The sequence below is a fragment of the Phyllobates terribilis genome, unplaced genomic scaffold, assembly GCF_046119375.1.
Source record: "Phyllobates terribilis strain yellow unplaced genomic scaffold, ASM4611937v1 Scaffold_1__5_contigs__length_1240528914, whole genome shotgun sequence".
Lineage (NCBI taxonomy): Eukaryota > Metazoa > Chordata > Amphibia > Anura > Dendrobatidae > Phyllobates > Phyllobates terribilis.
The window spans coordinates 476,996,896-477,009,881 of record NW_027362761.1 but is presented as its reverse complement, the minus strand read 5'-3'; the positions used below and the strand labels follow the sequence as shown (position 1 = coordinate 477,009,881).

Genomic DNA, 12,986 nt, shown 5'->3' with positions numbered 1-12,986 from the left:
AATTCTGCTGAAATCAAACTTTTTTTCTTGAGGCGAAAAAATAATGCATAAGTTTGGATTGAAAAAAAACCTATTTATTTGATTTCTGTTGCCATTTTTCAAAACCGACAACATTTTTAATTTTACATCTGTGGAGCTGTGGGAGGGCTTGTTTTGTACATAGCAAACTATTTTTTTCATGGATATCATTTAGGAGTATATACACTGTGTGCAGAATTATTAGGCAAGTTGTATTTCAGAGGATTATTTTTATTATTGATCAACAACTATGTTCTCAATCAACCCAAAAGACTCATAAATATTCAAGCGTAATATTTTTGGAAGTTGGAGTGTTTTTTTTTTTTTAGATTTGGCTATCTTAGGAGGATATCTGTTTGTGCAGGTAACTATTACTGTGCAGAATTATTAGGCAACTTAATAAAAACCAAATATAATCCCATCTCACTTGTTTATTTTCACCAGGTAAACCAATATCAGTGCACAAAATTTAGAAATAAACATTTCTGACATGCAAAAACAAAAACCAAAAAAATTAGTGATCAGTATAGCCACCTTTCTTTATGATGACACTCAACAGCCTTCCATCCATAGATTCTGTCAGTTGCTTGATCTGTTTTCGATCAACATTGCGTGCAGCAGCCAACACAGCCTCCCAGACACTGTTCCAAGAGGTGTACTGTTTTCCCTCCCTGCAGATCTCACATTTTATGATGGACCACAGGTTCTCTATGGGGTTCAGATCAGGTGAACAAGGGGGCCATGTCATTATTTTTTCTTATTTTAGACCTTTACTGGCCAGCCACGTTGTGGAGTAGTTGGATGCATGTGATGGAGCATTGTCCTGCATGAAAATCATGTTTTTCTTGAACGATACCGACTTCTTCCTGTACCACTGCTTGAAGAAGTTGTCTTCCAGAAACTGGCAGTAGGTCTGGGAGTTGAGCTTCACTCCATCCTCAACCCGAAAAGGTCCCACAAGTTCATCTTTGATGATACCAGCCCATACCAGTACCCCACCTACACCTTGCTGGCGTCTGAGTCGGAGTGGAGCTCTCTGCCCTTTACTGATCCAGCCTCTGGCCCATCCATCTGGCCCATCAAGAGTCATGCTCATTTCATCAGTCCATAAAACCTTTTATATTTCTTGGCCCATTCTTGACATTTTATCTTATGTTTCTTGTTCAAAGGTGGTCGTTTTTCAGCCTTCCTTACCTTGGCCATGTCCCTGAGTATCGCACACCTTGTGCTTTTTGATACTCCAGTAACGTTGCAACTCTGAAATATGGCAAAACTGGTGGCGAATGGCATCTTGGCAGCTTCACGCTTGATTTTCCTCAATTCATGGGCAGTTATTTTGCGCCTTTTTTGGCCAACACGCTTCTTGCGACCCTGTTGGCTATTTGCCATGAAACGCTTGATTGTTCGGTGATCACGCTTCAAAAGTTTGGAAATTTCAAGACTGCTGCATCCCTCTGCAAGACATCTCACAATTTTGGACTTTTCAGAGCCCGTCAAATCTCTCTTCTGACCCATTTTGCCAAAGGAAAGGAAGTTGCCTAATAATTAAGCACACCTTATATAGAGTGTTGATGTCATTAGACAACACCCCTCCTCATTACAGAGATGCACATCACCAGATTTACTTAATTGGTAGTTGGCTCTCAAGTCTATGCAGCTTGGAGTAGGACAACATGTATAAAAAGTATCGAAGTGATCAAAATACGCCATTTGCCTAATAATTCAGCACGCGGTGTAAAAGGGTTTGATTCCTTTTTATTGCATTTTGTTTTAGTGAAGCTGTTGTGAACAAAAAACTGCAATTCTGGCATTTAGATTTTTTTTTCTCACAATGGCATTCACAGATCGGGTTAATTAATATTAGATATTGATAGATCCGACTTTTAAGGACATAGCGACACCAAATATATTTATTACCTTGTTTTTAAATGGGGAAAAAAACGGTAATTAGTCTTACCGGTAATTGTATTTCCAGGAGTCCATCCTGACAGCACCATGGAGGACGTCCTTCTTATCCTTACAGGGACAGGAAACACAGAGGTTAAAAGCCCTCTCCTCCCTCCACCCCTCAGTGTTATTTCTAAGCACCACACCAGGATGGTTGCAACAAACAAAACTTTTTTATTACAAGTCTATATAACAATGTTACTTCACACTGTATATAACATAAGGGGAGGGAACTAACTGTGCTGTCAGAATGGACTCCTGGAAATACAATTACCGGTAAGACTAATTACCGTTTTCCTGGACGTCCCCCTGACAGCACCATGGAGAATACCAAAGTATTGATTTTAGGGTGGGACCACTGCATGGAGAACTTTCCTACAAAACGCCATTCTCTGACTGGCTACAAGATCTAGCTTGTAATGTTTAGAAAATATACTTAGTTTAGACCAAGTTGCGGCTGTACAAATCTGCTCCACCGAGGCCCCCCCTCTCTCTGCCCTAGAAGTGGCCATTGATCGAGTTGAATGAGCCCTCAATTCAACAGGAGGAGACTTTCCTTCTGCCGCATAGGCTAGACCTATAGTAGACTTAATCCAATTGGCAATTCTCTTCTTTGATGCTTTTTTTACCTCTATTTCTACCCCCAAATTAGACAAACAAGTTGTGATCCTTTCTCCAACCCTGAGTGGCCTCTAAATAAGGGATGACTGCTTGTCTAACGTCCAGGGAATGGAAGAAGACTTCCTTTTGATTTTTAGGATTTTGGCAGAAGGACGGAAGTACCACTTCCTGATTTATATTATGAGTAGAGGCAACCTTAGGTAAAAATGATGGATTGAATCTAAGAACTATTCTATCCTCATAAATCTGTAAGTACGGGTCCTTTTTGGATAAGGCCTGTATCTCCCCCACCCTTTTAGCAGTTGTAATTGCTACCATGAAAGCTGTCTTAAAGGTGAGTCTACCAATGGTCAAGTTTTTGGATGGCTCGTATGGATGTTTACAAAGAGCATTAAGTACAAGATTGAGGTCCCAGGGAGCAACAGATCTCTTAACCCATGATCTCAATCTCTGAACCGCCCTGGAAAACCTAGCTATCCAAGGATTCGCTGCCAATTGCGTATCAAAGAATACGCTCAGGGCAGAGACCTGGACTCTTAGAGTACTTGGTTTTAAACCCTTGTTAAACCTGGCCTGCAAAAAATCCAAAATCTTAGGGATATTTGGGTTAGAAACATCGATAGCCGAGTCTCTACTTTCTAAGCAGAATTTTTCCCAAATTTTACTATATATGGCCGAGGTCACCGGTTTTCGAGTGGCCTGTAGGGTTGTTATCACCTGATCAGAAAGTCCTGATCTTCAAGATCTGCCTTTCAGCATCCATACCGTAAGATGCAATCTGTCTACTTCTTGGTAGAACACAGACCACTGATGAATAAGGTCATTCCTCAAGGGAAGCTGGACAGGGTCTTCTAGTACCATCTTTGCCAATAGAGGAAACCAGCTCCTCCTCGGCCAAAAGGGTACTACCAGTATTATCCTTGCCTGGTCTTCCTGCACTTTCCTTAGTACCCTCGGTATCAGAGCTAACGAAGGGAATGCATACAACAGGCCCTTGTTCCATTGCTGGGATAGGGCATCTATTCCTTCCGGATTGTCTAGTGGATTTAGGGAATAGAATCTCCTGACCTTGGTATTTTCTCTGCTTGCAAAGAGGTCTATTTCTGGAGAACCCCAACAACAGGTAAGGTCGAGGAAGACCTGCATATTCAGTTCTCACTCTGTGGGACATATCCTCCGTCTGCTCAGGAAGTCTGCTGATTCTGAGCCCCTGCTAAGTGTACAACTGTTATAGATAGGGCTGTTCTTTCTATCCAAAAAAAAATCTTTGTAGAAAGGTTCTGCAGTAAGGGGTGTCTTGGGCCTCCCTGATGCCGCAGAAAAGCTACCGCTGTTGTGTTGTCTGACAAGACTTTTAGGTCTTCCCAGAAATAATGGTCTGTTCTGGTAGAGAACTTCCCACACGGCTCGTAATTCCCGATAATTTGAGGACCTTGCACGAATTTCTGGGGACCAGGTTCCCTGAAAGAGCTTCCCCTCTACGTGGGTGCCCCACCCTGACTGACTGGCGTCGGTGGTAATTACTATGGTTGAGGATGGGCTCCAAGCTACTCCCACCTGGAGATTTTCTGGAAGCGTCCACCATACTAGGGACCTTCTTACCACTCTGGAAAGGGGCATTACTTTGTCCAAGGATATCTGACGCCTGTCCCAGGCCGACAGAACGGCTTTTTGTAGATGTCGGGCATGAAACTGTCTCCATCTGACACATGGAATGCAGGCAGTCATCAGTCCCAGGATCCTCATTGCACTTCTGATGGAGCAATGATTCCTTGGAAATTGAACAATCTCTCTTCTCAGTGACCTCTGCTTTTCTACGGGTAGAAATTAGGTTCTTAGGCAAGAATCCAGAGTGACTCCCAGAAAGTTTTTCTTTTCCCCAGGATCTAGGTCTGATTTGTCCCAATTTATCAGCCAACCCAAGTCTTGGAGGGTGAAAATGGATACACTTGCATGGTCAAGAAGCTCCTGATGAGACCCCCCCACCAGAAGGAAATCGTCAAGGTAAGGGACTATGATGATTCCCAAACGTCTTAAATGGGCTACTACTTCTGTTATCAGCTTTGTAAACACCCGAGGGGCTGAGGCCAGACCAAAGGGGAGACATCTGAATTGAAAATGGTGGATCTGATTTCCCACTTTTATTGCAAATCTCAAAAATTTCTGATCGATGGGATGGATGGGGACATGGTAGTACGCTTTTTGGAGGTCTAAGATACACATCACGGGCCCTCTGTCTATCAGGGGAATGGTAGACCGAACTGACTCCATCTTGAATCGTTTGTATCTCACCCAGTGGTTTAACGGTTTTAGGTTTATTATTATACGCGTTTCCCCTGAGGGTTTCCTGATGGAAAAGAGTCTTGAGTAGTGTCCCTGGAACCTCTCTACCCGGGGAACCAGACTTATGGCCCCTATTTTTAAGGGTTTCTGTACTTCTAACCACATGGGTGAAGTACTGGACACTGACTGAGGATTGGTGAGAATAAACCTCTCCGGGGGTAACTGGGCAAATTCGATTTTGCATACTGAGGATACGGTTTTTAGAATCCAAGGATTCTGTGATATTTTTTGCCAGCCTCTGAAGAACGACATTAGACGTCCCCCAACGCGTATGGCGTCATTGCTTCCTCGAACCGGATGCTGAACTAAAGGGGGGCCCTCTGCCCTTGTTCCCCTTGGGGTAACTCCATCTGCCAGACTTTCCTTTACCCTTATAATCTCCTTATAATCTGGCTTATGCGAGGGGCGGGCTCTCCGAAAAGGCTGATACCTATGAGGTTTATCCTCGGGAAACCCTTTGTTTTTATCAGACGCTTTTTATAACATGTCATCTAATACTGGCCCAAATACCCTATTCCCCAAAAAGGAATGGAGCATAATTTATTCTTTGGCTGGTTATCCCCAGACCAGGTTTTCAACCAGATAGCCCATCTAGTTGCATTAGGTAAGGTGCTGTTTCTGGCTGCAAATCTAACGGACTCTGCCGAAGCGTCGGCCATGAAACCTGTAGACATTTTAAGGAGGGGAAGGGATCTGACAATAGCTTCTCTAGGTGCTTTTGATGCTAACTACTCCTCCAGATCTTCTATCCGCAAACACATTGATCTGGCTACAGAGGTGGCGGCAATATTAGTTTTTATGATAGCCGCCGACGTCTCCCAGGCCCTTTTTAGAAGGCCATCCGCCTTTATGTCCATAAGATCCTTCAGTCTGGGTGAGTCCTCAAAGGGGATTGAGGTTTTCTTGACCACCTTTGGGAACGTCGATCCTGGGAATCTCTTCCCAGGGCTTAATGTCCTCTGGCTCAAAGGGTAGGTGTAATCTAAAGTTTCGTGGAATTACAAGTCTTTTCTCTGCATCCTCCCATGCTTCCAAGATCATGGAACGGATGTGGTTATTTACAGGGAAAACCTGTCTCAGGGATCTTAACCCCCCGAACATCTCATCCTGTACTGTATGCGATGTCTGGGTGTCTACCACCTGCATAGTGTCCCTGACTGCTTTTAGCAGTTCGTCTGTGTCCGCCGCTGAGAAAAGATATCTTTTTCCCTCCTCTGGTGGATCTGAAGCTATATCTTCATCCTCCTCCTCCTCAGAAGCAAAGGGCTTTAACTCTTCCTCTGAGGATAGCTCCATCTCCCACCTCGGTCTTTTTTCCCGGGGTCCCAGCTGAGACATCTGGGGGAAAACTAGACCCTAAATGGAGGCCCTCTTCTCTGATGATTGACCTCATATCCGAAAGGATGGTTGGTTGTTCATACTTCACAATTTTAGCAGTGCAGCCTTCGCATAACTGTTTAAGCCATGCTTCAGGCAACCTGCAATTACAAATGGGGCATCTCTTCATCTCCCCCCCCCCCGACTTTTTATCCTTCTTTACCGTCGTTGGTGGGTTAGCGGAGCCTTTATCTTAAGATAGGGGAACAGCACTGTGGTATTTAGGAGGCAACCCTTTGACTAATTCTGGTGGGTTACCCTCTTCCCCCCCAGATAGTCCTACCCCCACTCACATGTACCATTGGTGGTTCAGATGGGGTCTCTGGCTTTCCCAAATCCTCCATCATGCAGTCTCCAGCACAGAAGGGAAGCCAGACACAGGCAAGCGCTTTTATACTTACCTGTCTGGTCTTCCCGGCCTTTTGCGTTCCATCGTGGAACGCACACCGACTGTCGCTTTAACTTTCAAATTTCGCGCTCTGCCTCGCGCGCACACGTGGCCGAGACCAGATGCGGAGGCAGGCGCCGGAGCCGAGAGCCCTCGCCGGAGGGAAGCGGCTCCTGGGTCAGGAGCAGCGCTGCACTGACCAGGCTGAGGAACCCCAATTCGGGGGGTGTCAGCCGCAGGCTGCTTCCCAGGAGGAAGGGGAAGTTCTGAGCTGCCTGATTGATGTGTCACATGACCCTCTTCCCATTGAAAAAAATAAAGTTGGATCCAAAATGGCCGACTTCAAAATGGCCACCATGGTCATCACCGATCTGGAAAAGTTTTCCCCCTCCCAAATATACTAATGTGCCACAAACAGGAAGTTGATATCACCAACAATTCCCATTTTATTTACATGTATCCATATAAATGGCCCACCCTGTATATACTGCAGTACTACAGTACATAATGTAAATTGCGATATTCTTTGAATCTCAACATATAGCTGAGCTTTACAAGAGGACCAAGATGGCAGAAAAGCCTTCAGCAGGCTCCCAGTTTTCATAGTAACACATTGGCGCATCGTAAGGGGTTGATGGAAGCCGATGTGCTCTTGCACCAGCTATAACGCCATTTAAATGCCACTCCGAGATTGACAGCGCAACTAGAAACAGATGCCGGCTATATAATATACACAGGCAGTCACCCCAGCTTTGAACATACAGTTATGTCCATATATTCTCATTATATTAAACTGATTTAGTGAAAAGGAAAAAGCAAGTTGCTTCCAAGCTGTTCTTATCAGTCCTTAATCACAGCTCTCATTGTTCTAAGGCTTGTGCTTGTTCAAATGCAATGTCATCTCTAAATGCAAATATAGAGATAAAAAAACAAAATATCCATAGCAGCAGGAAACAGACAAGAACTGTCACTCTAGGAAGAGTGCCTTCCCACCTAGCAACTAGGAAGCAAAGATAATGCAGAGCTATGAGCTGCTGAAAAGACAACTTGAGAGTACCCGTTTTAAAATATAGATACATATAGAGACAACAGTTCATTTAGAAACACAAAACTCAGGAAAGTGAGAACTGCTCTGAAAACTGCTGATAGTGGAGGCTGGGGAATTGTGATTATACAGGAATAAGACAAGCTTTGCTAGGAGCTGACAGAGAGGGGGAGGGAGGTGAACTGTTAATTGCTGTATAGAAATCAATAGCCTGGAGAGAGCTGACTGGGATCTTAGGAGTTAACTCCTTTCCTGGAATGAAGCCACTGCACACACTCAACCAGGATTAAGTGGATGATTTCTTTGGAAACAAGCTATACACTGTGTAAGATAAAAGCTATCACAGCAGGAGAATGAAAGGAGATAGCATGAAAATAAGCATGTTTGCAACTGACTTGTTTTTTTTCTTACTAAAGCAATTTAATAACATGAGGATACCTCTTTAAACTTTGTCTGATATTTGTCTGAAATGTTTATATGCCCTCATTCTATAACACTAAGAAGTGATGTTTAGGGCAGCAAGGTAAAAATGTCATATAGGTGTAATGGAAAGCTTGGCTTGTCACACAAACGGAAGTCCCTTTGTCCTTACTGCAATTGTTCCCTGCGGTGGTTCCATCATTACAATAAAGAATAGCTCCTGACATTTTGCCTATTGATGACAGGGTCCTTCTTCTACATTTGACAGTGTTACTGGAACATGACAGCGAAGGCGGCCATTTGCTTTAAATCCAGTACTGCAACAAAGGCCAATAACTATTGGGAGATGCTGTTACAATCCAGGTCTGGATTAAAAAGTTTTAATTTTTCCTACAACAAAAAATTAGTAATTATGACATCTTCTTCAGGAACAGAGGACAGGTTGGAAATTTTGTTCCAAGCATAGGGTTCAGCAGTGAAATGTTGTCAGAGGCTCTTCTGTAAATTATTAACTTTGCTCCATGTATTGGAAAATAATCATGTCTATATGGAGGATTACATCTTCTAGTACAAAATATTACAGAACAGTCACTAAAGACTGCTTCTTTTTGCTAACCCCCTTGGCCTTGATCTTCAGAAAGCATGCATTAGACATGATGTAATAAATGTGTACCTCATAAAGAAATTATCTGTATGCACAATACTCGTTCTTAATATGTAAATTCTATATTTTAGGTTTACGCTGTAATAAGAAAATAAGTTGCTTTATTTCTGTTTATCATCTTTGTTATATTAACAAATTTGAAAATGAAAAATGTATGTCTCCAAAGCACTAAAATAATCAAGTCCTTGTGTCGTTCTTGAAGTTTTCATTTTTTATATACAAAATTGCACCTTTACACAAGTCTCTCAAATGACATAATTGAATTTCCCAGACCCATCAGTCAGTTATTCATAGGATAACTTGTATCAAAAGCAATTTAATAAAAGCACTCGTAAGCATTTTATTCCTATCCATGATTGCAGACATTTACAAAAACCAGAACAACATTTGAGTTTACCTTAAAAAATAACTTATTAAGCAGTGATATACACAGCACAAAATAGTTCAGGGAGAAAATGCGACAATTTGAAATTCAAAAATGTAAACGTGAAAAAAAGAAAAAAAAAAAGATGGAACAGAAGTCTCTATGTCTCGCTACTTAAGATGGTATGTGATAATATCCTTTTACAATGTCCTGTGGGAATATATATATATTTATATATATTTATATATATATGTACAGATGATAAATTGCAGTTCTGTTTAGGGCAAATTTTTACATATGCCACTCTTTACAGTCGCTTGAGTTTACACTTGGACCCGCTTCTTCACAAACAGGGTAAATGGCAAGATATAGAAAAAAAAAAGGTTTCATGTGACGGGGGACCAGGATCCTTAAGTTAAATGGCATGGTGATGAATAGGACTCCTCAAGGGCAGATCTGTGAAGAGGGCTAACTCACTGCAGTCTTCATGACGAGACATGATGAGGAATCACACACTCATTGTCATGCTAGGGGAATACTGCGGAGAAAGGAAAACAAATAAAGGGTTAGAAAAGCCGTCCACAATATATTATTTTATGTACTTCTCTGTACGGTGATATATACTGAGCAGGTGTGTCCTGGTCCTCCCCGGAGGAGCATCTGCTCTCACTCAGAGCTGGTGGCTTCCTCTGCAGGGACAAGCAGGGACTTCCTGTGTGGGATCAGATAAAGCCATAAAGGCAGAAATTCATATGCAGTTTTTTTGTTTTTTTTTACCCAAATTTAATAATGACTTTAAGAAGATAAAATATAAAAGGAAAGACCAATACACTTTTGTAAAAAATATTGTTAAAAATACAAATTTAAAGGGGTTATGACTTTTACATTGATGGGCTATCCTGGGGATAGGTCATCAATATACGACTGACGTGTGTGCGACATTTGGCACCCCTGCCAATCAGCGGTTCACGGTGCCGGAGGTGGGCAGAACTACTCTGTTGTGGAGTTGCACAGCACAGCTCAGTATAGTGGCTGCGGCTGGGTACTGCACATCCGCCACCTATTGATTTGAATATGTGGTGGATATGCAGTTCCCGGCCGCGGACACTATACAGTTGCCGGGAGCCGCACTGATCAGATGTTGATTACCTATCCTAAGGATATGCCATCAATGTAAAAGTCTCAGACAACACCTCAACTGCTTCAAACATGCAAATCTTATGAGCAACCTATAAAAGTTACTTTTCTGATACAAAAGTCCAAACCTCAAAACTCCAAAGTTTTAAACTTTACTTATGAAAAGCACCAGGGTTATCGCCGGTTGGATTTCAGGAGATGCTGCAGGGGTCTTCTATGCATGGTGTTTGGAGTTTTGTATCAGAAAAACACCTTTGATAAAGATGTACTAGAAATCCAAGGCAGCAAAATATGCTGGACCTATTTAAATTATTAAAGAAAAAAAAAAAGTGTTCAAGTGCGTCAAGGGTGGGTATTTAATTTATAGTATAAGGTTTAAAAACCTGTAATTCAGTAATTATATATGGGAGGAATGAGGAGGTTTTATGGGATGGTAACTTTTTTCCATAAAAGTTGGCTTATACTGGAGAACAAATTTGGTGTATCTTTAAACTGTCTTGTCTCACTTTACACCACCTATTAGTTTGGTATTTTTGGAGCATGGTGTTTCAGATTAGACCATACCCTCTTCCCCACTAAGGCATACTAGATTGTCAAATGAAGGATATAAAAGGAAGGCCCCCAATTCATCACGGTGTTTTCACCGGAACTCTTATGTATAACTCTGTGAAATGTTGCAGAAGTTTTGCACAACTCGAAGTTGCATTAAATTTTGGAGACTTTTGGCGTTTTTATGGCATGCCAGACTAGTTTTGCCCATTTTTAGAAAAGAGCGTGAAGCTGAGGTGGAACAGGGCATGACGAAGTGCACCCAAATAATTCATGATAATGGTAAATTACACCAGAAATGTACTCCAGTCCCTGACTGGGGAAACATTACAGTCAGTGGTGCATGCCTCTTAATGAATTTGGTGCATCATACTACAGCACCCAGTAAATCAAGATTTATATACAAAATATGGAAAACAGATACATGTGGTGCAATGCATGTAATGCAGATACACTGGGGCAGACTTCTTAGCAATGTTCCTTATTAATTCCAAGATCTCAAACAGGAAATCGATTTAGAATCAAATAGTTTGCACCAATGAGGCTAATTTTGTAAAAAGTAAAGGATGAAAGGCAATCAGAAATTGGGATATTTCCATAAAGCACCATATACAGTGTCAGCACAAATAAGCACACTCCCTTGGAAAAGAAAGATTTTAAGTGATATCTCACTGAATACAAAATCAATTTCCAAAATTTTGACAAGACTGACAGTTCATAGAACATTTTTTAACCCAGAAAATGAAAGGTTAATAATATAACTTTTGTTACTAAATCTTCAGTTTTACTCAAATGAGTTAATGCAAAAATAAATACACCCCACATCAAAAACTACTACACCTTGTATTAGCTCAAAATTTGTGTTTTTTCTTTGTATATTTTTGCGTTCTGTGCAATCCACGGTATGGCCTCCCTGCCTAGAGCTGGATAATACATTTAACAAGCTTCCCAAGGCTGGTGTCCATAGTTCGGGACCCGATCCTTTGTCAGCCCTTATTCGCACACTGAGGTCAACTTTGACACATGGAAAGGTTTTTAATATTATACAGAGTGGGACTATCCCAAATGGGTTCACCTTGCCGTGGTGTGATAACTTTCATGCTGATCAAAACAGTGTTACTAAGAACCCTATTTTATTTAAATGCACTTTTGCTTTTTATTTATTTACAGCAGGGTTTATGTTCATTTTGCTTCTTGTAGGTTTTTTCTGATTTATGGCCATTTTGAACATGCATTTATGTGCTGCATGCATACCAACTTAAACCAAGCTCAAATTTTGTGTTTTTACATCTTGTATTTTGTATGAACTTCTAGTCATGGAATGAACAAGTTGGCGACATATTGCAAAATCTATCTTTTTAGCAAGTCGCTCCCAACTCCAGGATCCCTCCTGTAGCCCCACATAAGGACACTGCCACCAGAAAAATGAATTTAGAAAAATGCATAGTGCCTACAGTGAAACATGGTGGTGGCAGTGTCGTTATGTGGGGCTGCATGAATGCTGCTGGTGTCAGAAGCTACATTTCATTCATGGTATCATGAATTCACAGATGTACTGCTCTGTATTGAAAGAGAAGATGCTCCATCTCTCTGCGCTCTTGTTAAATGTGCATTTTTCCAACATAATAATAATCCAAAACACACATATGTTGCATTTTGAAGAAAAGGGTGAAAGTGATTTAGTGGCCAAATATGTCTCCTGATCTGAACCCAATCGAACACCTACGGGGAATTCTGAAGAGACAAGTTGAGCATCATTCTCCATCCACCATCCAGGCTCTAAAAGAGGTCGTTCTTGAAGAATGGAAAAAGATGGCTGTTACAATATGTCACCAATTTATCCATTCCATGCCTAGAAGACTGGGTGCTGTCCTTAAAGGGGTTGTCCGGTCTAGAATGACAAGCCTGCAGTCACTCGCATATCGCATACTTGACTGCAGTTCCCGGCGCAGACACCGACGATTCCTTACAGCGCTGGGAGGATTCACAAGTCTACCGTCACACAGATCATGGCGGTTATACAAAGTACTTTTCGGAGTAATTTTTGATGTGGGGCGTCTTCATTTTTGCATCATCTAATGTGAATAAAACTGAAGATTTTGTAATATAAGTT

General features: G+C 41.7%; 1 protein-coding gene across 3 annotated transcripts in view; it reads right to left on the bottom strand.

The window, feature by feature from the left end:
* Positions 1-9,215: 9,215 nt before the first annotated feature.
* Positions 9,216-12,986, bottom strand: part of SSBP2 (single stranded DNA binding protein 2) — a 234,193-nt gene continuing 230,422 nt past the window's right edge. For all 3 annotated transcript variants that reach the window (XM_073679180.1, XM_073679188.1, XM_073679197.1), the window contains one exon: positions 9,216-9,725. In XM_073679180.1, coding sequence (XP_073535281.1) covers positions 9,696-9,725 — 30 coding nt within the window. In that variant the 3' untranslated portion in view covers positions 9,216-9,695. The remainder of the gene's footprint in view (positions 9,726-12,986) is intronic.